A 26377-nucleotide genomic window follows, 5' to 3' on the forward strand; every position below is an offset into this window, starting at 1 on the left:
CCCTTTAAAAGCCGGTGAACCGGCTGCGCGGCTCCTCCAGAGTGCTGTGTGGCCGCGTGGCTTAAATGGAACATTGCTGCACACCCAAATTTGCAGTCAAAGGCAACTAGACATGAATACATGTGTAGGCTCAAACGCTCAAGTCAGGTTGTGATAGCAGGCTCAATGGTACAGATATGTGTGAAGGCCTGACTAACCATTAAGCTGGACTGTTCTTCAGAAGCGTCCCAATAACAACATGTCATGCTTTACATGGTGCTGCATAAAGGCAGGCATGCCAGAAGGACCATGAACCAATCAAGTCTGATTGGCCAACCCGCCATTAACTATAGTTGCAGGTATTGTCGTACCTACCAGTGAGGAAGTGTCTTCATACAATGCTATCAACTGTAAGAACACCATCTGTCAACATGCAGTATAAGGCTGGCACAGCCAGTGACAAATCCACTCAGCTGCAGCCTCAAGCCTACACATGGGCTTTCCCTTCTCTTCATTTCTATTTGTCATTTCTTCATGCCCTACCTCTTCAGCCTTGGTAAATGCTGCTAATGGGTTGTGGTGCTGTTTGAGCCTTTCAGGATTGTTCTCCTCCCAGTTAGTTATTCCCATTCCTTCAAAATTCACCTGCATGAAATTTTCCATCCCACCACTAATGTGCCCTTTACATTTCCCTGAGCTGAACCTAGGTCTGTGAATAATGATGCAAATCAGCTGACCCAAGAAATCGGAGTGCTATTAGCACCAATTTTTAACCTTTTAGACATGACTTAGTTATCTCAACAACCTCTCCAAGTTATCTAAAGCTCAGGAAAAAAAGCAGGAAATAACTGGGTTTCTTTCCCTTTCCTTTAAGATTGTTTAGTTGTGATTTTTTTGGGGTTCTCTACAAAATGTGATATCTGGAGTGTGATGGACACTCACAAAACGTTATATAAATAGATGTATTTTTAGGTGCCTCTTGCATCATGGACTAAACAGTAGGGCCTAGAAATTCAGTAGGCTTTGCGCCCAGTTTTCGCCCAAAGAGGGCTTTTGCGCCACTTGCTGAGCTTTTGCCGATATTCAGTGCTGCGGTAATGGCGGCGTTAGCCAGTAGCGCTGCGCCGCCACCGATGACGTCATCGGTGTGCGCAGTGCCCCGCTACCGCCCCGCTACCAGCCCGAACGCCATATTTAGTTGCGGCCGCAAACAGCGATCAGAAAACGGGGCCGTACTGTAGCCTTAGTGGGGCGCTTTAAGGTGGAGGTGCGGCCGGCCGCTTTTTCGGCGGCCGCCTGCCTGCACCTCCTTCCCCGGCCTCCTCCACCCACCCCCCCCCCCCCCCCGCGACATTGCTGGCTGCTTTCCGCGAACCCGGCACTTCTCCGTGGTGCCGGGCTCATTTGCCGGCACTATCCAGCAGCGATCTCCCCGTTGCAGGCACCTCCCCCTTAAGAGGAGGAGGCCTGCAGTACCGCAGCCTGCCGCTCCGCAGCGGGTGGCGCAGCGGCGCCTAGAGCGCTGAAATTCAGTTTCAGCGCCCCAAGCGGGGGCGGGCACACCCTGGAATAGCGCCCAGTTCCGACTTGGGGCGCAAAAACCGAATATCTGACGGGCGCAACTGGCTCCGCGCTCAGCGCTAACATTTGGGCGCACGCCAGCTGGCGGGCCCAAAGTGAATTTCTAGGCCTAGCTGTCCTAAATATTTATGATGTTTAATTTGGAAAAGTGCAGGGTGAATGCTCAACATACATACACACTTCAGGGGAAAGCATTAAAGAAGGTTGAGGAAGAAAGAGGTCTGGGCGTCCTAGTGCATAGCTCTCTAAAGGTTCATGAGCAATGCCGTGAAGCGATAGCTAGAGCGAATAGGTTATTGGGATGCATTTATAGATCAACATCCTGGGGGTCACCATTAACCAGAAATTTAACTGGTCCAGCCACATAAATACTGTGGCAACAAGAGCAGGTCAGAGGCTGGGTATTCTGTGGAGAGTGACTCACCTCTTGACTCCCTAAAGCCTTTCCACCATCTACAAGGCACAAATCAGGAATGTGATGGAATATTCTCCACTTGCCTGGATGAGTGCAGCTCCAACAACACTCAAGAAGCTCGACACCATCCAGAACAAAGCAGCCCGCTTGATTGGCACCTCATCCACCGCCTTAAACATTCACTCCCTCCACCACCAGCACACCTTGGTTGCAGTGTGTACCATCTACAAGATGCACTGCAGGAACTGGCCAAGGCATTTTTGACAGCACCTCCCAAACCTGCGACCTTTACCACCTAGAAGGACAAGGGCAGCAGGCGCATGGGAACACCACCACCTGCAAGTTCCCTCCAAGTCACACACCAGCCTGACTTGGAAATATATTGCTGTTCCTTCATCATCACTGGTCTAAATCCTGGAACTCCATCCCTAACAGCACTGTAGGAGTACCTTTACCTCAAGGACTGCAGCGATTCATGAAGGTGGCTCACCACCACCTTCTCAAGGGCAATTAGGGATGGGCAGTAAATGCTGGCCTTGCCAGCGATACCCATGTCCCATGACTATAAGACAAAACATACTATTTTGTCCTTCTACAAGATCATGAAGCTACAAGGCTATGAATACTGTGTCCAATTTTGGTCTCCTCACATGGTGGGTGATATTGAGGCTCTGGAAAGGGTGCAGAGGAGTGCCACAAGATTAATTCCCAGTTTAAAGCATCTTAGTTATCAAGATAGGCTAAAAGAGCTGGGACTCTGCACTTTAGAGAAGCGTAGATTTAGGGGTGATCTGATCGCGGTTTATAAGATGACGAAGAGAATAGACTGTGTTTGAGTTGACAATTGATTCCAATTAAACAGGTTAAGGAGGATCAGGGGTCATAATTTTAAGTTGTATAGGCCAGATCTAGGTTAGATGTCAGGAGGTGGTTCTTTTCCCAGAGGACAGTGGACCTCTGGAACAGGCTGCTGGCTCGTGCGGTGGACGCCGATTCGCTGAATTCCTTCAAGTGAGAGCTGGACCTGTTTCTGGCTAGGGTGGAGATCACCTCTTACAAAAGGTAGGTACTGCAAGGAATTCAGGGCCAGAGTGATCTCCTGGATTACTTTTGATTGCCGGGCAGGAGAATTTCCCAGGTTTTTCCCCCAAATTGGCTGGGTCTTAAATCTGTTTTTTTGCCTCTCCCAGGAAGTCACCTGGTTTTGGCTGGGTGAAGAGTGCATATATTGTGATATGCAAGGCATCACAATTATGTGGGACAGTCTGGATGGAGCAGAGGGTCTTTTCTTGTCCTGTCATTGTTTGCATGTTCGCATTTGTAACCCACGCATGTTTGGGATATCAAGCAATTAAACTTCATCCCTAACGATTCAGTGAGTAGCTGAGATAGACCAAGAAGGTCAAAGGTTCAATGGTAGGGGTGCTACAATCGGCCTCAGTGCCTTTAGGTTAGGGTTGGAAAAATAATCCATGGTTTCCGCTCCTGATTGTTATCCTGTGCACCGTGTGCCATCAACTAAGTATAGGATGGGGTTATGATGACTGTGTGGTAAAATAGCCTGACAAAACTTAGCATCAAGGTTCACCCATGTTAAGTTGTAGTCACCCATATCCTGGGTTGTTCAGAAGCAGTAATGTAGCAATGATGCTACCCTAGCACACAGACAGAATCATCGACCTGAAACGTTAACTCTTGTTTCTCTCTCCACAGATGCTGCCTGACCTGCTGAGTATTTCGAGCATTTTCTGTTTTTATGACAGAATCTACCTAACTGTTCATTCTATTTCAATAGGAAGTCCTTTCTTCTTCCCTTCAAGCGTCACTTTAATTTCTGAGGTAAAATTGCCATATTACTGACTGCACCAAATTTCTCCCCCGTGGCTTCTTGTGTTAACATTGAACATAATGAAAGATAGCCACTACAATTTCTTAGTTTATACTGCATTCTGAAATGAGCTGTAACACTTGACATTATTATAATAGAGTTGGCCTGTACAAGGTTGGAACTGGTGACGAAAGAATGCCCAATCTGACTTGGTTCCCCAAGAACTGTGCCGGGTCCAGGTTAACAAGCCACTGAGATGTATTCCAGCTCGACTCAAATCAACCGGAACTGCCATCATATGAAAACTTGGATCTTTGTCAGTTTGGAATTGAAGCTCTTGAAGAAGTCCAAGTCCAAGCCAAAAGGAGCTGGTGTAAAGCCAGGTGGTGGTCCAGCTCAATTAAAACAGGTTCAGTTTAGCTAAGCTTAGCCAATGTAAATCATAGCTGTGGCTCAATCCATGTAAACTAAGCTTGGGTGGGCTGAGCCAAGCAGGCTAGCTCAAAGTCTGGTTGTGGTTCAGATAAATTGAACTCTGTTTGGGGACACGAAGCCAACAGAAAGGCTAGTCGTGGCACACAGCAGTCAAACTGGATGGAGGTATGCAAATCCCAAGTAAAGTCTAGCTGTAAACCAGTTATAATAAATAGGAACACAAATAACCCCAATAGAAATCATTCTGGAATAAATATTTACTCCACAATGATTGGAAGTTGTTGGAAAAACCATCAAAATACACCAGGTTATACCTTTGCATCGTATCAGCCAGCCAGCCAGCTAAAGTATATCAAATAAAACAGAAAACACTGGAAGTACACAACAGGTCCATTGGCATCTGTAAAACGGCTAGGTGGGTTAATCCTTTGTGTGTAGATCCTTTGTTAAAACTGGCAGTTTTGAGAAAGGGTCCACACCCCAAGTCAAAAGCAAAATACTGTGGATGCTGGAACTCTGAAATAAAAACAAAAAATGCTGGAAATACTCAGCAGGTCAGGCAGCATTTGCGGCAGCATCGCCACAGATGACCTGATGAGTATTTCCAGCATTTTCTGTTTTTATTCCACACCCTAAGTGTTACCTGTCTTTTCTCCTTATAGATGCTATTTGACCTGTATATTTCCAGCATTTTCTGTTTTATTTCAGGTTTCCAGAATTTGCAGTGGCTTGTTATTTGCACAGCTAAAGTTGTACCGACAGCTAAAGGCTGTTTCCAGTAACTACTAATACGTGCCATTGTATGTAGCTGATCAAGTCTGCAAGAGTGACATGATCACTCTGCAGTGACATCGTCACCTCAGCTAGTCTACTAACTCAGAATTAGTTGATGAGTGCAGCTACAATCATGACCTAGTGGACTTAAAACAAGCATTCCTGAAACCCAATTGGAGTTATAGGAACAAAAATCAAAGGGTCAGTGCTACCAGCAATTTCTGGCTAATTCCAGACAATGCAGAGTCATTAAACACAAGGGAATAAAGTAAGTCTGGGTAGGACCTATTCCAGCATCAATTATAGCCTTGCCTTTCCACAGGTCCAGGAAGGACTGAATCTATTCATGAAAACGTTGCTTCAGCTTTATTCTAGAGAAAGCCCAAGGACTAAATCAATTAATTCTGTGGGTTTAAAGAGATTGTAGCTGTGTTAGAGTCTGTAGACCAGACTGTTCACAGAAGTACCTTGAAACTGTGTATAAGAGCCATTGCATTATTCTTACATTGAAGGCCTTCAGCCGCTCAGGATCCATTCCCTCAGAGTCATTAATCTTCTCATTGTCTTCATGGTCATCGTGATCGTCATCATCGTCATCCCCACCCCTGCTGATCGACAGGTCCTCAGGGCAACTCCCTGAAAGCTCATTTCTGCCAGAGTCGTAACTTCCTGAGCTGTAGGGTGGAGACTGGAACAAAAACATAAATCATCAGATTTTTACTTAAACATTTAAAGCAGTCATATCCGTTTTGTTGATCTTAATAGGTATATAGTCTAATCCATTTATGTGTAAGATCTCCACCCACTCAGTTTGATAGATCCTGATTCTATTAGGTGTATACGAAGAGTTATTTTCATTTACTGGCATGGCTTTGTGTTCGACACACATAAGGAGCTTTTCACCAGGTTAAGTCTCTACTCTAAATGCAAATGTTTTAATTGTTCATAATTTGCTACTTATTCTGACGACAATGGCAGAGCCAATGTAAAAATGAAATATAGGAGTTATAAAAATGAAATACACAGGTTCTCTCAATGGCTCAGCTAGTTAAGACGGTGAAATGGTCAACCAAATAAATAACAACAACTTGTTTTTATATAGCGCCTTTAACGTAGCAAAACATCCCAAGGCACTTTACAGGAGTATTATAAGACAAAAAATTGACACCGAGCCACATAAGAAATTAGGGCAGATGACCAAAGGCTTGGTCAAAGAGGTAGGTTTTAAGGAGCATCTTAAAGGAGGACAGAGAGGTAGCGAGGCGGAGAGGTTTACGGAGGGAGTTCCAGAGCTTAGGGCGCAGGCAGCTGAAGGCACAGTCACCGATGGTTGAGCGATTATAATCAGGATGCTCAAGAGGGCAGAATTTGAGGAGCGCAGATATCTCGGCGGGGGGGGGGGGGGGGGTGTTGTGGGGCTGAAGGAAATTACAGAGATAGGGAGGGGCGAGGCCATGTAGGGATTTGAAAACAAAGATGAGAATTTTACATAAGAACATAAGAAATAGGAGCAGGAGTAGGCCAATCGGCCCCTCGAGCCTGCTCCGCCATTCAATAAGATCATGGCTGATCTGATCCTAACAGCCAATCTACTATCACAGAACCATCTCCTGAATCTAACAGAATTAGACACACGAAATAGGAGCAGGGTCAGGCTACACGGCCCCTGGGCCCGCTCCGCTACCCACAGGACCATGACCGATCCGAACCTAGACTCATGTCCAAATTCCTGCCCGCTCCCCATAACCCTTTATTTCTAGGAAACTGTCTATTTCTGTTTTAAATTTATGTAATGATGTAGCTTCTACAGCTTTTTGGGGCAGCATATTCCATGGACCTACCACCCTCTGAGTGAAGTAGTTCCTCCTCATCTCAGTTTTGAAAGAGCAGCCCCTTATTCTAAGACTATGCCCCCTAGTTCTAGTTTCACCCATCATCGGGAACATCCTCCCCGCATCCACCCGATCCAACCCCTTCACAATCTTATATGTTTCAATAAGATCGCCTCTCATTCTTCTGAACTCCAATGAGTAGAGTCCCAATCTACTCAACCTCTCCTCATATGTCCATCCCCTCATCCCCGGGATTAACCGAGTGAACCTTCTTTGTACTGACTCGAGAGCAAGTATGTCTTTTCTTAAGTATGGACACCAAAACTGTATGCAGTATTCCAGGTGCAGTCTCACCAATACCTTGTACAACTGAAGCAATACCTCCCTATTTTTATATTCTATCCCCCTAGCAATGAAAGCCAACATTCCATTGGCCTTCTTAATCACTTGCTGCACCTGCATACTAACCTTTTGAGTTTCGTGCACCAGGACCCCCAGATCCCTTTGTACTTCAGTACTTTCCAGTTTCTTGCCATTAAGATAATAACTTGCTCTACGATTTTTCCTGCCAAAGTGCATAACCTCACACTTTCCAGTATTGTATTCCATCTGCCAAATCTCTGCCCACTTACTTAGCCTGTCTATGTCCCCTTGCAGGTTTTTTATGTCCTCCTCACTCACTACTTTCCCTCCCATCTTAGTATCATCTGCAAACTTTGATATGTTACACTCAGTCCCCTCCTCCAAATCGTTAATATAGATTGTAAAGAGTTGGGGACCCAGCACTGACCCCTGTGGAACACCACTAGTTACTGATTGCCAGTCCGAGAATGAATCATTTATCCCAACTCTCTGCCTTCTGTTAGATAGCCAATCCTCTATCCATGCCAGAATATTACCCCCAATCCCGTGATTTTTTATCTTAAGCAATAATCTTTTGTGTGGCACCTTGTCAAATGCCTTTTGGAAGTCTAAATACACTACGTCCACTGGTTCCCCTTTATCCACCCTATATGTTACTTCCTCAAAGAACTCCAGCAAATTTGTCAAACATGACTTCCCCTTCATAAAACCATGCTGACTTTGTCCTATTAAATTATGATTATCCAAATGTCCTGTTACTGTTTCCTTAATAATGGACTCCAATATTTTACCTACCACAGATGTTAGGCTAACCGGTCTATAGTTTCCAGCCTTCTGTCTACTGCCCTTTTTAAATAAGGGCGTTACATTAGCAGTTTTCCAGTCTGCTGGGGCCTTTGCTGAGTCCAGGGAGTTTTGGAAAATTATTACCAATGCATCCACAATCCCTACCACCACTTCCCTCAAGACCCTAGGATGTAAGCCATCAGGTCCAGGTGATTTATCCGCCTTGAGTCCCATTATTTTACCGAGTACCACTTCCTTAGTGATTTTGATCGTGTTTAGCTCCTCCCCCCTATAGCCCCCTGTTTGTCCAGTGTTGGGATATTCTTAGTGTCTTCTACTGTAAAGACTGATACAAAATATTCATTCAGTGTTTTTGCCATCTCCATATTTCCCACCATTAATTTCCCGGTCTCATCCTCTAAGGGACCAACATTTACTTTAGCCACCCTTTTTCTTTTTAGATAACTATAAAAACTCTTACTATCTGTTTTTATATTTTTTGCTAATTTACTTTCATAATCTATCTTCCCTTTCTTAATCAATCTTTTTGTTATTTTTTGCTGTCTTTTAATGTTTTCCCAATCCTCTATCCTCCCACTAGATTTGGCTACCTTATATGCCCTTGTTTTTAGTCGAATACTATCCTTAATTTCTTTACTTAGCCACGGATGGCTGTCTTTTCTTTTACACCCTTTTCTTCTCAGTGGAATATATATTTTTTGGAAGTTGTAAAATAACTCCTTAAATGTACACCACTGATCATGTATTGTCTTACCCTTTAATCTATTTTCCCAATCCACTCTACTCAATTCCACTCTCATACCTTCATAGTCTCCTATATTCAAGCTTAGCACGCTTGTTTGAGATCCAACCTTCTCACCCTCTAATTGAATATGGAATTCAACCATGTTATGGTCACTCATTCCAAGGGGATCCTTTACTAGGACATTTTTAATTAATCCTGTCTCGTTACACAGGACCAGATCTAAGGTTGCTTGCCCCCTGGTCGGTTCAGTTACATACTGCTCAAGAAACCCATCCCTAATACACTCAATGAACTCATCCTCAAGGCAGCCCTGCCCAATTTGATTTGTCCAATTAATATGATAGTTAAAATCCCCCATAATTATAGATGCTCCCTTATTACAAGCCTCAACTATTTCCTGATTGATACTCCGTCCAACAGAGTTGCAACTGTTCGGAGGCCTATAGACTTTGCCCACTAGTGGTTTTTTCCCCTTATTATTCCTTACCTCCACCCAAACTGTTTCATTATCCTGATCTTTTGACCCAATATCATTTCTCTGTATTACAGTGATTCCTTCCTTTATTAACATAGCCACCCCACCTCCCCTTCCTTCTTGCCTGTCCCTCCTGATCGTTAAATAACCTGGTATGTTTAATTCCCAGGCAGTCACCCTGCAGCCATGTTTCTGTAATGGCCACAAGATCATACCCATATGTAGTTATTTGTGCCATTAACTCATCTATTTTGTTACGAATGCTACGTGCATTCAGATAGAGAACTTTCAAATATGTTTTGTGACACTTAGTTCCTGCTTTTGCCCTTTTTATTACTTTACCTTTTACTTCATACCTTCTGCCCCTTCCTGACACGCTCTGGTTTTTAATTTCTCCACTGCTACCTAAGTCTATGACCTTCTCTGTTGTCATTTTTATTATTTGCTCTCTAGGAACCTCCCCCCCACTAGTTAGTTTAAAGCCCTCTCTACAGCCCTAGTTATATGATCCGCCAGGACTCTAGTCCCAGCACTGGCCAAGTGAAGCCCGTCCCAACGGAACAGCTCCCTCCTGCCCCAGTACTGGTGCCAGTGTCCCAGGAAGCAAAACCCATTTCTCCCACACCAGTCTTTGAGCCACGCATTTAACTCTCTAATTTTATTTGTCCTAGCCAAATTCGCTCGTGGCTCAGGTAATAATCCAGAGATTATTACCCTTGAGGTTCTGTTTTTTAATTTGACCCCTAGCTGCTCATACTCCTTTAACAGAACCGGCTTCCTAGTCCTATCTACGTCATTTGTACCAACATGGACCACGACAACTGGATCCACCCCCTCCCACTGCAAGTTTCTTTCCAGCCCAGAGGAGATGTCCTTAACCCTGGCACCGGGTAGGCAACACAGCCTTCGGGACTCTCGCTCTCGGCTGCAGAAAACTCTATCTATCCCCCTAATAATACTATCCCCTACCACTACAACATTTCTATTTACTCCCCCCTCTTGAATGGCCCCCTGTTCCACGGTGCTGTGGCCAAGTTGCTCATCCTCCCTGCAGTCCCTGCTCCTGTCCCCACAGGGAGTAAGAACCTCGAACCTGTTGGTCAAGAGCAAGGGCTGCGGCTCCTCCAGCTCTACCTCCTGGATCCCCGTACCTGCCTCACTCGTAGTCACACCATCCTGTCCCTGACCATGGGCTACATCTGAATTACTTAACTTCATAGGTGTGACCACGTCCTGATACACAGAGTCCAGGTACTTCTCCCCCTCCCTGATGTGTCGCAGTGTCTGAAGCTCAGACTCCAGCTCATCAACACGGAGCTGGAGTTCCTGTAGCAGCAGACACTTGTCACAGACGTAATCACCGTGAGCCTCAATGGGGTTCACCGGCTCCCACATCTCGCAACAGTAACACATCACCTGCTCCATTCTATGTAATTAATTAAATCAGGAAAGTACTAGGTTTATTCCCCTGTCTGTGCTGAGTTTGTTATCTTAGCTCAGTTAGTGGTAAGGATGCTACAATTGGCCTCAGTTTGGGGTAAAGGGGGAAAATTATTGTCCAGGTGTCCCACTCCTGATCACTATCCAGAGACCCCTACTGGAGTGTGCTGTGGTTGCTGGGTGAGGACAGAATCAGGAAGCTCCTCGTTATCAAATAGCCTACCCGTGCTACTGTCCAGGATCATGCTAAAAAATGGGCACTTTCACAAGGTGACTGACCCCCATGGAAACATGGAGGAAAGGAAGGGGGAATACTGTGAGGCAAAGGAGGAAAATATTTAACACAAATTCTAAAAATCTGAAATAAAAGTAGGAAATGTTGGAAGTGAAGAGCAGATCACACAACAATTGAAAGAGGAAACCAGGTTGATATTCAGGGATCCCAATGAAGGATACTAGCCAAACATGAACCTTTCACATGCTGTTTTCGGTTTGTATGTTGTATGAGCAACAACAGAAAATTACGTCCCAAAGCATTTTACATCCAATGGGTTAATTCGAAAGTGCAGTCATTGTTTCTCTGTAGGAAAATTTGGCAGCCATTTTGTGCACAGCAAAATTCCACAAACTGCAATGAGATGAATGAACAGTTAATCTGTTTTTATGCTATTGGTTGAGGGGATAATATTCCAGAAAAACTCATTGGTCTTCTGTGAATAGTGCCATGGGATCTTTAATGTCCACATAAACAACCGGAACAGGCAGACAGAGCATCAATTTAACACTGCATCTTAAAGACAACACCTTGATGACAGCGCAGTACTGCACTGGAGTCTTAGGCCAGATTATGTGCTCAAATGCGGAGTAGCGTTTGAATCCACAACCTACTGAGACTACTGATTTATTTAAAGATACACAAAAAAATGGCATGAGTGGAATCAAAACTAATCATCTCGAATCCTCTCCTTGATGTTATCATGGGTTTTCTCGCTCTTCTTCCCCAGACAAACACTCTCTCATGAATCCAGTGCAACTTTCACAGGCTGATATTAACAACATATGCTGGGAGGTGAACTGTTACTCTTCAAAGTTACTTTTTTACTGGGGTAGAAATCTGTATGCGTTAAGTCCATTTGTCAGGCATAAAACTGGCGCAAAGCACATCAATTTAGCAGGGGGAAATCCCCAATCTACTCAGGCGTTGGTCCCACTGCCAAATTTGTGGGCCCCATTTTTTTAGGCACCCCGCCCGGGCGTCGGGCCTGCCCCACTCAGGATTCTTCAGCAGTCTCTGTGGTCGCCGAGCAAACTTAAGTTTTTGATTTTTTGTCTCTAAAATACCTTCCTATGGAGCCAAGAGCAGTAGTGCACTCCATTTCCCCTCCCGGAACTTACCCGAGTGCTACGGAAGTCCGAATTTGGTTTCTCTTGTTGGACGAGCTGCCTGTGGAGGCACGACCACCCTGGCAGCGGGACCCTATTATGTAGATGAGGCCTGAGGACCAATTGCTATCAATCAAAGGACCTCGTGCTTTGGGCACGCACAGCCTCAGCACTGTGCGTGCCCAGACTAATTTCTACCCTACTATGTTTATGATAGTGATTGTGTCTCAATAACTTAATTTAAGTAGGAGATAATCATGAAGATTTATGCTGCATGCTTCCAATTGACTAACGTGCAGTGTTATTTATTGAGAAGTTTGTAATCATCTTTGCCCTCCTAAATGTCCTGGTTGAATAATAAGTGTAGAATGTAGGATATAAAAAGAGAAAAATTCCTTTAAAGAAAGTTATATTTCAAGACTTGAATAGCACACCCATATCTGGTGTAACTGTTCCAGCACCTCTCGCACATAACTCTCACAAAAGCTTGTCATTTGACAAGCCAACTCTCTCTCACTTCTCGTCACTCCATATTTGATTGATACAATAGTCAGTGCTCCTCTGAACTTTCTTCTCTTGTTCCTTCCAAGCCCCAAATATTCCATCATTTTCCTTGTAGCCATCAATGTTTCAAAATTAAGATTAATTGCAAGATTCATCCTACTCCAACAGGACCTCAAAACTGTGAAACTACCTGTCCCCCTCATTCTTCCCTTCCGCCTACAATCTATAGATCTTTAAAGCCAAAGTTTTGCATCGCCTAATCACTATTTCCTGATATATCTCATTTTCTCTTGAACTCTTTTCAACCTTGGTGGTAATTAACTTTAGACCTTCACCTCATTTCTTATTAACAGCAATAATAAAAATGTTGCTGCTTTGCAAGTACAGTAGGTTCACTAGCAGATTGCCACTTTAATAGGAAATACACATATAATATACAACTTTAAGTACTGTGCTTGCTGATCACATATTGTGAGCTAAGTAGTCAATCTCCCATGATGTAATCTTTTTTCAGTAGTGTAGCCAACAAGCTTAGAATGACAATTAATATATTTTCTAATGACTGTGCTGTGCATTATCGGTGATGCAAGGACATTCTGCACCTAGGTGTTGTAATTATAAACAGGGTTAGCTGTTGCACAAGATGGTATACTGTACAAGGTAAAGTTTTCTGACTTGCACACCAGGTGGAGAGCCTCACCTGTCGGGAGTGCATATCAGGAATTTGGGCACAAGCCATGCACCCAAATTTTTTTATATGTGCTCCCAATGGGCAAGGCTCTCCATCGAGAGTACATAACGGGAATTTGGACGCAGTGGTCAGCGCTCCCAATTTGTGGCCCATACAATTTTCTGGTAACCTAATCAATTAACATTTCAAGATCAATCTGTTTTAAATTCAAAGACCGAGTTACTTTTTCAAGGATATAACTGAAGTGGTTTATCCGTTTTCTCATTCAATCCTTCTAAAGTATTTGAGTTTCAAGTCTGCGTACACTGGCTGACTAATCTATATTCGCAGGATCAGTCAAGCCCTGCATATGACCCCAAGTAATAGAAGAGAGGAAGGTCAGTTTCAGGGTCAATAAATACCAGGAGGATCAAATGAGTTCAAACCGTAAAAGTTTATAACTCGGCAGTCTCATGTTTAAACACTAGCACCAAGATACTTATGACAAATAACTCAATTATTATGATTCAATCTTGTGAAACTCCAAATGCTAGTTCTTTCTCAAATATGATATTGTCTATGATGATGCAAAAGACTACTGATTGGCCCCATGAGCTACTTTTAAATGTTTCTGACTTTCCATTCTTTGCCCTTTATTGAAGCAAATGTTGACAATGAAGGAGGCATAATTTTAGGTGTGGTAAACTGGATTTGTTCCAAGGTGCAAGATCCCTTTTTATTGACATTCCAACAGAGACCACATGCAAACACAATTCAACGTGTTATGTACTAGCTCCTTCATCATACCCTGTTCAGGGTGACAGAATGTGCCTCAGGGCTCAGTTAATATCTTCTTATAAACTGGATATATATAATGTAGTCAATGTTTCGGGTCGAAACCCTTCTGTTCTGTAGAAGGGTTTCAACCCGAAGCGTTGACTCTATTTCTCTCTCCACGGATGTTGCCTGGCCTGCTGAGTTTTTCCAGCATTTTCTGTTGTTATTTCGGATTTCCAGCATCCGCAGTATTTTGCTATTGTATATATAATGTAGATGCTTTGTTTATCAACCTGTCTTATTTACAACTGCAAGCACTAAAAATAAGTGCTGATACGCCCCTTGCCAGATTATCTAAATAATTAAATTTTTGCTTCAAATACATGTCCATAGTGCCACACCTTTCAAAGTTGTCACACCTGAAAGTGTGGCTTCTGAGACTTCACGCCTCAAAAGTGTCACACCTCAAGGAGCACATCTTCAAAATGTCACACAAACAAGGCAAACAAAATCATGATTGGATATTCAGCAACTAAGCAGATATTTGTGCCAATCAATCAAATGTGTACAAAAGTAGCATAAAGTACCAATAAGTAAAGTGTAATCAGAACACCAAGAACTAAAATCCCTCTTTTTTTTTTGCAAAGCTACAATTCACAAACCAGCATGTAGAACAAAACCAATCAAACAAATGACTGAAATTAGTTCCTCACACTGCTTTCAGCTGCCATTTTCCTTCTTCACTCGGGTGACTGTTTGCAGCTAACAATAACATTTACAACATTAACATACATTATAAAAGCAATTTTGAAAAACAAATACTAAATGTATCCATAAAATTGCTCATTAAATGTTAGAAATGCTTGTAATAAGGCTGCCTATATAGGCCTACTCTTTTGTCTGGAGCGTGGAGTTTTCGTTGTAAATTGGGTATGTACAGCCCCTGTGGACAAATTCTGTGTGCATGACGGAGATGCATCATGAAAGTTATAGTTCTCACCCTGCACAAGCAGAACTGCATTGATCACAGTGCATCACAACACATGCCACCACAAAGAAAATTGGCAAATAACTGAGAGGCAGGCACGACTGGCAAGAAAAAACAATAAAAACAAAAATCAGTAACAAGGATGGATGTTTGCACCAGAACCAGATGGGATGTTTATGAGGCACTTTGATGCTGACCTCAGACACTGCAGGCAGAGTCATTTAGTAAACCAAGCCTGGATCATAATGAGTGGCCACCTGTTTAGGTGCTAGTTATTGGAAAAGCTTCCCTGGGCTCAGTGTCCATGAACTGAAACCTGCATCCTTCTGAGTGACATTATCCCGACACATCTATTCATTTTGGAAGAAGAATGGATGTCCTGTGTACACAAACATCGGGAAATGGAATGGAGGAACCCCGTTCACATTTTAATATTTAAATGAAGTTCCTAACTGTATCAAGGTGGACACTTCATGCCCCATTTTCTGAGCCTCTGGAAATGCAACAGCAGCACAAAGTGGGTGCAGGCGTGGTGCTGCATATCTGCACCCATTTTTCCAATTGAGATAAGTCAATCTAGGCCATGAACTATCTTCTTTCCAAGGACATTTCTGAATGGGCCATATTATATATTAAATATTGGGAAGACCAAAGCCATTGTCTTTGGTGCCTGCTACAAACTCCATTCCTTAGCCACAGACTCCATCCCTCTCCCTGGCCATTGTCCGAGGCTGAACCAGACCGTTCGCAACCTTGGCGTCCTATCTGACCCTGAGCTGAAATTCCGACCCCATGTCCTCTCCATCACCAAGACCTCCTACTTCCAGCTCCATAACACCGCCAGTCTACGTCCCTGCCTCAGCTCATCTGCTGCTGAAAACCTCATCCATGCCTTTGTTACCTCTGGACTGACTATTCCAACGCACTCCTGGCTCATCCAAAACTCTACTGCCCGCATCCGAACACGCACCAAGTCCCGTTCACCCATCACCTCTGTGCTCGCTGACCTACATTGCCTCCTGGTCGGGCAACGCCGCGATTTTAAAATTCTCATCCTTGTTTTCAAATTCCTCCATGGCCTCACCTCCCCCTACCCCACTGCACTCCCCCCCCCCACCCCCATCTCTATAATGTCCTCCAGCCTGAGATCTTTGTGCTACCTCCAATTTTGGCCTCTTGCACATCCCCGATTTTCATCGCTTCACTATTGGCGGCCGTGCCTTCAAGTGCCTAAGCCCCAAGCACTGGAATTCTCTCCCTAAATCTCTCTGTCTCTCACTCCTCCTTTAAGACGCTCTCTAAAACCTGCCTCTTTTACCAAGCTTTTGGTCATCTGTCCTAATATCTTCTTATGTGGCTTGGTGCCAAATTTTGTTTGCTAACACTCCTGTGAAGCCCCCTTGGAACGTTTTACTACGTTAAAGGTGCTATATAAATGCAAGTTGTTATTGATAGGCAAGCCATTAGAGATCCCAGTCTGTAAATTGGTATATACAGTATTAACATTTCGAATAGGGGCTGGCCAGCCACAAAGACCAGCTGTCCTCCGACTGCCTCCACGTGATTTGTCTGAACGTCTTTCAGTTCCACTTGGTTCACACTTGCCAGGCTCTCCAGGACAGTCATATACTTAGTACTTCTCTGCAAGTGACTCACCTTCCAGTACCTCTCACAAATGGCCATTCGTAATGTGTAAGCCTAGACATGAGTGTTGACAGGCTATCACAGCTGAGCCCAATCCCGTCTTTATCCACACACGCACATTTGCCAGCAGGGGTCACTGGATACCGATCAGAAGCATGAGCCAGGCTGACCTTTACCCTTCCCACTCCAGGTATGCGGAGGCCAATTGTAAGACCCTAATGCAGTCGCGGCTGAGATCAGTTAACACAGCACAGACCAGGAATGGAGCCTGGAGCTTTCACGTCTGTTTGCTTTTAGAGCTTCACTGTCCAGTGCCTTTGCCAATTAGCTAGGCGAACTCAAACTAATATTTGAGTCCTGCTTAAAGGCATTCTTCCATTTAATAATCATTAAAATGGTTTGTGTAAATCTGACATACAAGCGACAACAGCCTCCTCTGTCCAGGAAAATACTTTTATTTTTTCTATAATTTACTATATAGCAGTTTATGTCACTAACTTCACCATAAGTTAAAGTGAGATAGCTTAATTGACTTATGTTTTTATCACATAAGAGTGCTTTTGGGACCCCACTTGCCTTTGCTGCAGATGACAAAGTATGAGATTTATTACTTCAAGAGACTATTAGGGTGCATTTAAACTACTGTAGTTTGGGTATAAAGTTGTTTTGCTTCACACCAACACTACTGTTATAGTGTAAATGCAGCCTAAATCTGAATTCCGAATCTGACCTTTCAACAGAGTAAAGTGAAATAGGAAATTCCCAGAGAGGGAGTTTCACTCTGTTTCGCTCCAGAGTCAGGTCGGGTCTTAACCATCTGCTTAAACTCATGACCCCTACCCTCTTCAGCCTCACCTCCTAAAGTAAGCTCAAGGAGCTCATGGACTTCTTTACTACTGAGATTGAGACCATGGGGTAGATTTTCCTGGAGCAGTCAGGCAGGGTTTCAGGCATGTAGGGGGGGGAAAATCCCAAATTCGGGGGTCCCGACACCATCCTGTCCAAAACCTGCCTCCACGCAAGTTTCACAGGAGGCGGGTACCCGCCCCGCACTGGGACCCGCCGACCTGAGGCGGGAAGGGATTAGTGCCAATTAACTGCCTGTTAACAGGTAGTTAACAGGCAGTTTTTAGCCTAATCCCTATTTTGAGGGGTGTCATGTGGGATTCCCGACGGCTCCAAACCACGCCAGGTTAGAGCAGGCGGGCCGTCGGGTTGAAGGACTTGGAGGGGTCGCGATGTCGGTGTTCAGGTGAGTGATGGGTGCATAAGTGCAAAGGTAAGTGTGTTTGGTGTGTCTAAAGTGTGTAAAGAAGTTTAAATTACCTGTACTTACCTTAACAGCCTTTCTTCCTCTAGGTTTCGGGAGTCCATCACTCAGCCGGAACTGAAAGCAAAATGGCTGCGATCTGTCAAAAGTGACAGCCTTCAGCTTTCATTGCCGGTGACAGTTCTAACTGAGTCTGTGTAGAAGGATTCAGGTTAGAAGTCAGACTGTCAGTGTTTGACAGCTTCAAACAGCTGTGAAACGCTGATATTTCATCTGTCAAGACCTCTTGACAGATGAAATTTCAGTCTGTGATGTCACCTGTTGCCAGGTGGCCCTTAATTGGCCTGCTGAGCCCGCTGGGCGGGCTCAACAAGGTCAATCAAGGGAAAATCGCGCGGATTGGCCGAACGTCGATGTAGACGGGACTAAAACCCGAAAGTTGTAGTCCCGCCTCCTTCCCGACAGCTTCAGGAAAATCTGTTCAGAAGTCTCTACTGCTTCCCCCACTTCCCCATGCCTATCAGGCCAAACCTCCCCCAAAGCACCTTCCTGCCCTACCTCTGAACTCACATCTTTTTCTAGTTTCTCTCCTGTCTCCTCATGCTGTCCCCAAGCTCACCTTGCCCATGTGACTGACCGCTTGCCCCCATTCTCACTAACTGCTGACCACCCAACTCCCCTTCCTGGTCCCCATGCTAGCTAACATTGTAAATGGTTCTCTCTCAAGTACTGTCCACTTCCCTTTCAAAACCACTGTCATCCCCCCTCTCCTCAAAAAGCCATCCTTGACTCCTCTGTCTTTGCAAACCACCACCCCATTTCCAACCTCCCCTTCTTCTCTAAAGTTATTGAATGTGTTGTCACCTCCCAAATCTATGCCCATTTTTCCCACAACTCTATGACTGAATCTCTCCAGTCAGGATTCTGCCCCACCACAGCACTGCTGTAATCAAAGTCTCAAATGATATCCTGTGTGACTGTGACCGGGGTGCACTATCCCTCCTCGACCAATCTGCAGCCTTTCACATGATCGACCACACCTTCCTCCTGCAACACTTTTCCTCTGCTATCAAGCTAAGTGGGACTGCCGTTGCTTGATTACATTCTTACCTATGCAATTGTAGACAGAGCATCTCCAGCAATGGTTTCTCTTCCCACAAACGAACTATTACCTCTGGAATTCCCCCAAGATCTATCCTTGTCTCCCTCCCCTTCATCATCTGCATGCTGCGCTTTGGCAATATCATCTGCAGACATGGGGTCAGCTTCCACATATACGCTGATGGCACCCAGCTCTACCTCTCTGTCAGCTCTCTCGATCCCCCCACTGTCTCTGTGTTGTCAGACCACTTGTCCAACATCCAGTCTTGATGAGCCAGTTTCCTGCAATTGAACATTAGGAAGACTGGAGCCATCATCTTTGGCCCACCCACACCCCGCACCCCCCTCCCAGCACTGCTATCTCGGGTTGAATGAGACTGCTCGACCTTGAGCTGAGCTTCCCACCCCATAGCCTTACCGTCCGAAAGACTGTCTATTTCCTCCCCTGTATCCTGTAGCCCACCTCCATCCCTGCCTCAGCCAATCTGCTGCTGAAACCCTCATTCATGTCTTTGCCATCTCCAGACATGATTATTCCAGTGCTTTCCCGATCAGCCTCCCATCTTCCACCCTCCATAAACTTCAGCTCATCGAAATCTCTTCATGACCTTGTCTCTCCCTATCTCTGTAGCCTCCTCCAGCCTTACAACTGCCTAGAACACTGCGTTCCTCCGACTCTGGCCTCGTGTGCATCCCCCCCTCCCTTTACCCGGTCATTGGCAGCTGTGACTTGAGACATTTTTCTATAGTAAAGGCACTGTATAAATGCAAGTGATTGTTAACACTACTGTTACATTACACAAGTTTAACATCTGTGCAAATTATAAATGAGCTCTTAGATTGAATGCATCGGCAAATAGTATGGTATCTCATTGAAAAAAATACAACCTGATCATGTGCTTGCTAGAAAAACATTGTTACTATGCATAAGTTGTAAAAAAAAAGTCTTCTATTTAGCATTCAGTAATTTCACAACACAAGACCTGAGGAGCCCATGAAGTTCAAATAAATGTGCAGTGTTCTGACAGACGTACCGGTACTTAAACCAAATTTTAGCCTGTCGGTTCTCTTTATAAGTGCTGATGATTGTTTTTATTTCAAATAACTCCCTGCATTACCCTTAAAACTTCAAATTGTAAATTGTTTTAAAAGAAACAATATGAAGAATAGGGTGAGTTACGAGATACACAACCTTGAGGTTCAGGTGACATTTATAAGCTGCTCAAGGTTTGCTTTTGTGGTTTATGACATTTTTCTGAATGCCTTGATTGTGTAACTGACTTGTAACTCACTCCTACCCATCTATTATCGAACAAGTTTTGAAAACCTTTGAGTACTAAAAATCACTTTTATACTAGCTGTTGTTGAATTATCAGGGTTCAATAATCTAACTCACACAGTACGTGACCACTTTTTAAAGGTAAAGTGATGGCGTAGATACAGGGTTGGATTGCTGAAATGTAGAAAGCAGAGAGTAGGAGTAAATGAATGGTTCTTCGATAAAGCTAGCAATGTCCCCCAGGGCTCTGAATCATTTGATCATCAAAGAGAAAGACTCCATATAATCCCAGGACCATCTTGTAATTTCAAATTTCTGATATGCTTTGCCAATGATACGTTAATAAAATTTGTTCCAACATAATTTTCCACCACACACTGCGTTTTTAAGAACTCACTGAACAAAACTATAAGGATTTTGAACTGTCTCTTGTCTTCAAACAGTTCATGTAATGTTACAAAAGCAAAATACTGCAGATGCTGGAAATCCGAAGTATATTTCAGATCATATATTGTGCAAGCTTGATTATTGTGTTGTTTCAGTCTCTTGCTTCTTTATCTTATTTCATCTGTAAATAAATTGACCAAATAGTTTTAGCCTATACACATTGGTCTAACGTGTGCTGGGCATCCCACATATTCTCGCATTCATGGCAGTAAAGGAAGATGTATATGAACGTAGGAACAGGAGTAGGCCAGTCAGCCCCTCGAGTCTATTCTGCCATTCAATTAGATCATGGCTGATCTGTACCTCAACTCCAAGTTTTAGTTTATAAGGGTTTTAATCTGCTTACGGAAACTTTTGTTAAGACTTGAACTCGAACAATAGTTGGGGAAAAGCTCAAAGTGAAACAACAGATTGTCTTGGTTGTTCATACTGCAGATGAGCAATAGACTAATACAAGGTCACAAGTAATTATGGAGGAGGAAGGTTATTCGGCCCATCTTAATCCATCTATCCAAAGAGATCCTAATGTCCCACCATTATAGCATCCATGTGCTTCTTAAATGCTTCCACTACTCTACATCTGGAAATTTATTCTACATATTGATCACTTTTTGTGTGAAGACAAATTTCTTGATATTAGTCCTAAAATTACCTTTTATTAGTTTGATCCTGTGTCCCCTAGTTCTACTCCTACAGTTTAATTTAACGCAATATACCCTTAACAATCTTATATAACACTACATCACCACTCAGATGCCTCCTTTCCAGACTGAAAAGCCCAAGTTTCTCCAGTCTTACCTCATATCTCAGATTGCTGACACTAGAGATCAGCCTTGTGGCTCTTCGCTGCATTTCCTTCAGGCTTTGAATATCTTTCCAATTTTTGGCAACCAGAACTGGATGCAGTATTCAAGGTGTTTCCCTGTTTTGTTTTATTTCTCCCACTGCCCCTCTTTAATTTTGCTTCTTTATTTTCAGTGTTCCTTTTGATTTTCCTTCTGTCTAGTGCCCCTTTTAATTATTACTTCCTTTGGATTTCTGTTTTATAATTTTAACTGACCCCATTGCTGGTGAATTAACTTAGCTGCTCTCTATTTAATAAATTTGTTTCTGCATGTGCTACCTTTATTTTTTAGATTACCTTACTTACTGGTCCCTTTTTTAGTTATTTCACTCCCTTTGTTTCACCTGCTCTCCTAGAGGTTCCTCGCTTTTCCTTGCCATGTTGTTCCGAAGGTTTTGGAGCGGTGGGGTTTTCTACTGATGCTGATAGTTCCCGATGGAGTCTACCTCCTCCTTAATCCTCAATATGAAGTTTAATTGTCTTTGGCATCTCTCCGCCTCAATGTATTAGGATTAGTAATTTTAGATCACGGGAGCTCTCAGAGGTCGCAGCCACTCTGGCGACCGAAAGTTGAGTTTAACTTATTCTGATAAGGCATTACTTAATGTATTTGCATACATTTCTTTCTGTTCTATTATAATGTGGTCACTACCCCATTTATTTTAAACAGGTTAATAAATAAAAGTGCACAAAGGAATCGTACGCTAACTCTTTAAGCAGTGCATCACCAAAGGACAATTAACCCTTTAGACACTAAACAACTGATTACACGAGGGCGCTCAGCTGACACTACATAGGGGATGACTGGAAAAAAATATTCCTGGCATCTGTTAATTTGATTACAGTTTGCGATTTCACTATTCTGTCATTTGCATATTATCCACATATACTAGTGAATCTCTTATCTCCATGTTCATGGTTAGTGAGAGGAAATGGTATGTCTTTTAACTGTACTTGTTGAACAGGCTGAGAGAAGATATGAGTACCACATCTAAAGCAAGCAAGAATAACATGCTACAGTATATGGTTATTGTGTTACCCATTGATTTCAATGTGTTTGCGGTGCGACAGCAATACCAACCCAAGAATGCTTATACATTATTAGCTGGTTTCTTGTGATTGGTTTTGATTCCTGTGTGCACAAAGTGAAGTGGGGTTAGAGAGGGGGATAATTGGACCAAGCCGCATATATGTAATTCAGTACCCATTTTGTCTGTCCTTATTTTTCTATTATTTTCAGTATAAATTCCGATGTCCAAAGTTATAATGATAAACTGCCCATGTAAACCTTTCATGCAGTAATTATACTCTCCAGCCTTTGGTGGCACTGCAGCACCTCCACTGGAAGAAGGGTGCAATTACAGTGTGACAAATTTGCATAAGTAATACCGTTATAAATGTGGACATCAGAATTTATAATACAAAAGGTTGACAGGAAGTGCAGATGAAGATTTTTGATATATAGATGGATGTTCTGTCTCAGGAAGTATTACCATGTAATATGATTCTGCCAAAGTAAAACCATCTCTTTTAAAAGATTTGACAGGACAGGCAGCAGAACAGCTGCTTCCCCAGCAGCTGGCAAAGGGTTCAAGTTCCATGGCTGCTTTGACTCCAACCCTGATCTGTCACTATTGGGATTTTCCCAGTTTACTAAATGAAACGGCTGGCTATGGCAGAAGAGGGAAAACCTGGCATTTCAGCTCACGCCACAAGTTGTTTGTCTTTTGTTGCACCATTATAGAGTCCCCCTAAACAGTGATTATGCAAAATTGCACTCACAGCATTCTGTGCTTTGGCCCGAGAAAGATTGGATGGGAGCAAGCAGCTCCTACAGAGAAAAAACAAATTATAAAGTCCTATATCTTTATCTCATTTTTATTATAAAAAGCTGTGCTTTTTTAAACATTAATTTTGATTACCTTTAATATCTAACTTTATGTGGAACCTCAAAGTTTTATTTTGACTGCAGGAAGCAAAGTTATACCCGCGTATAGTTTACACACAATGCAGACAGAGCAGTTGATAATCACTGTCTCTATTTGTTTCTAGCTAATCAGTATCAGTCTGGTATGAATTGCTACTTTTTACTAGCATATACAGTACAATACTGCATAATGTGAATTCCAGGGTAACATTTGTAAGAGAACTGCCATCAATAGCCAACTTCATTAAATAATTAAAACTGCAAAGTAGCTTTGATTGCACATGCACTAGTAAATCTCTCCTCTCTATAATTATCCGCCTCCTTTAAAATGATGCACATTAGAAAACATTCACGAATAAAGTGACGGGGTACAAATTCGATATGGCCTGTTTTCAGGCACATAACTGACGGTGCGCTTCCAGAGTGCACCTAAACTGGAAGGCCCGTGTCTTGTCAGAATTGGGCTTTAGGCCTCAATGTAATAATAAGGGCGAGCTGCCAGCACTTGTGTATCTCTAGAGGCAGCTCGCCCGTGTGGCCAACTCGTCTTTTGGCTGCCTGCCTTGCTGGCAACAGACCTCAGGTAAGTCCTGATGGGGGTGGGGGGTGATTGTGGGCCAACAGTGTCTTTCAGGAGTGCTGTGGAGCCGAGAGGATCACTCTGGCTCCTCCCGGTTCCAGAGGAAGGTTTAAAGAAAAATTTTAAATCACCTTTTTGGTGGTGGTTGCTGCTTAGGTCGCAGCAGTCCCTATAGATTGGGCCGATCCTGGTTTCTCTCAGTACTTCTCAATTTCCTGCAGAGGGGCCTAAAACAGCTGTTAGGCCCCTCATTTACATGTGCGAAAGGCCCAACGCCTTTTTCAGGCAGGTGCTGCAGCGGACAGGGCAGCCGCCTGTGCCACAATGTTGGCAGCCCAGCGCAGGATGTTGCGCCCCGAATATGGTCATTTTTGTGCTCATTTGATGCCTGTAAAATGGGTGCAACGAGAATCAATTTCACCCCACAGTCTCTTGAAAGGTCAGCTTTGCAAATCTGCCATACCCTGCACTGTGAGGATTTTATAGATTCATGTTAAAAGAACAGAATAAAGGAACACTGTACCTTGTCTTCATTTGTATGATTTCATATCATTCATTTTTATTACAAAAGCTACTTAAGTTTTAGTACAGTAATTTATCTACTCATGCACCTGCTTCTAATGCACTGCATTCAGTTATCATGCGAGCAGTCAGGATTTTGAGAATGGAATAGGTGTTTGACATTTATTTCCTGAGGCAGGTCAACAGATATTAGTAAATTACTGAATGTTTGGATTCGGAAAAGGGGTGTGGTGGGTGAGGGGAAGGACACTACCTCTGCCTTTGTACCTGCTATGTGCATGTAGATCACTGGCTGATCTAAATATTTGAAACTGACCTGAAATTAATATACAGTTTATTGCAACAGGAAAGCTACCATTTCAACACATGTTGCAATTGTAGACTTAAAAAAATGCATGCACACAGAGTACTTGTTTGTAATATAAGTAGATACACAACACCAATCATGGCTGCTGAGAAGATCGGCCCAGAAATTCGGGTCGGGGGCTTCCCGCGGTTGTGAGCCCCCGACCTGCACTTACCTTGCGCGCCGGCAGTTGAGCTGTAGGACCCCGTGGAATTCCGATCCGAGGCCTGGCCCAGCTGCCGGCGCACTGTGCTTGCGTATCCCAGGGGCGCAGTTAGTTAAATTAAACTAATCTAGAACCGTCTTTTGTCTCCACTAGTCCGATCACCATCTCGTCTCGTTTTGAATACCTCTTAATGTCTCTTCTTCTCTTTTGTTCTCTCCCAGCCTGGCCTCTTAATCTATTTCATTTCCTGTGCCTCTTTAGTCTTGACAAAGGGTTTGACCCGAAACGTTGACTCTATTTTCTCTCCACGGGTGTTGCCTGGCCTGCTGAGTTTTTCCAGCATTTTCTGTTGTTATTTCGGATTTCCAGCATCTGCAGTATTTTGCTATCTTCCTGGGCATACAGCTACAGCTAATACTAAAAGACTTGCATTTATATAATGCCTCTCACGACCTCAGGATATCCCAAAGCGCTTTACAGCAATGAAGTACTTTTGAAGTGTAGTCACTATTGTAATGTAGGAAATGTACTATCCATTGAGTGTTATCACTTACACCTAGGTGTATGTGATTCTCACCTCGAAGGTCACACGTTCAGTCCCACAACTATCTGTCACTTCAGTTAATTTATCTCACTGAGCCGAGTTTTAACAACTTTTGTCCCAGGTCCCTAATTAAGTAATGTGAAGCAAATTACAATGTAACATTAAGAATTTTTTAGCTTTGATTCTGTCCTCATTTTTATAATGCTTTTGCAAAATAACTGTCTGCTATTAGATGAAAAATAAGGAGTTCTCTGAAACTGCAAGCTCCAAATCACAATAAATGTGGTATAAGTGTATTGTGTTGTAAGAATTTTTTTCTCTATCTTACTTTAACGATTCCCAACAAATGTTGAATGAGCCAGTGGTTTCAGGGTAGAAGTGGCAATGACAACTTCAATGATTAACACATTGAAGAGAATACCTGTAGGCCAAATATTTTACTGTGTAGCATTCTGCCCAAATGTATTGATTTTTTTTACTGCTGATTACTTCAATTGCCAGTCCTTCTTGGAGTATAGTGAGTGCTAGTCTCTAGTGTCTAGTCAATGGGCCGGATATTCCGATCCCTACGGGTGGGTATGTGCTGCGTACCCACCCGTAGGGACATCAGAAATGCCGGTTTCAGGCATGCACAGCGCATGTGCTGAAGACCGGCATTTCCGATCTGTCAAGAAAGCACTTGACAGACCCTCCGGCTGCCCGGGAGAAGGG

At 43.5% G+C, this 26377-nt stretch overlaps 1 protein-coding gene across 6 annotated transcripts in view; it reads right to left on the bottom strand.

The window, feature by feature from the left end:
• nol4lb (nucleolar protein 4-like b) overlaps window positions 1-26377 on the bottom strand; it is a 344616-nt gene that overhangs the window by 84569 nt on the left and 233670 nt on the right. For all 6 annotated transcript variants that reach the window (XM_086005529.1, XM_086005527.1, XM_086005530.1 and 3 more), the window contains one exon: window positions 5518-5700. In XM_086005529.1, coding sequence (XP_085861655.1) covers window positions 5518-5700 — 183 coding nt within the window. The remainder of the gene's footprint in view (window positions 1-5517; window positions 5701-26377) is intronic.

This window comes from Somniosus microcephalus, chromosome 13, assembly GCF_052327205.1.
Source record: "Somniosus microcephalus isolate GS21.2 chromosome 13, FLI_Smic_1.0, whole genome shotgun sequence".
In the NCBI taxonomy this organism is placed as follows: domain Eukaryota; kingdom Metazoa; phylum Chordata; class Chondrichthyes; order Squaliformes; family Somniosidae; genus Somniosus; species Somniosus microcephalus.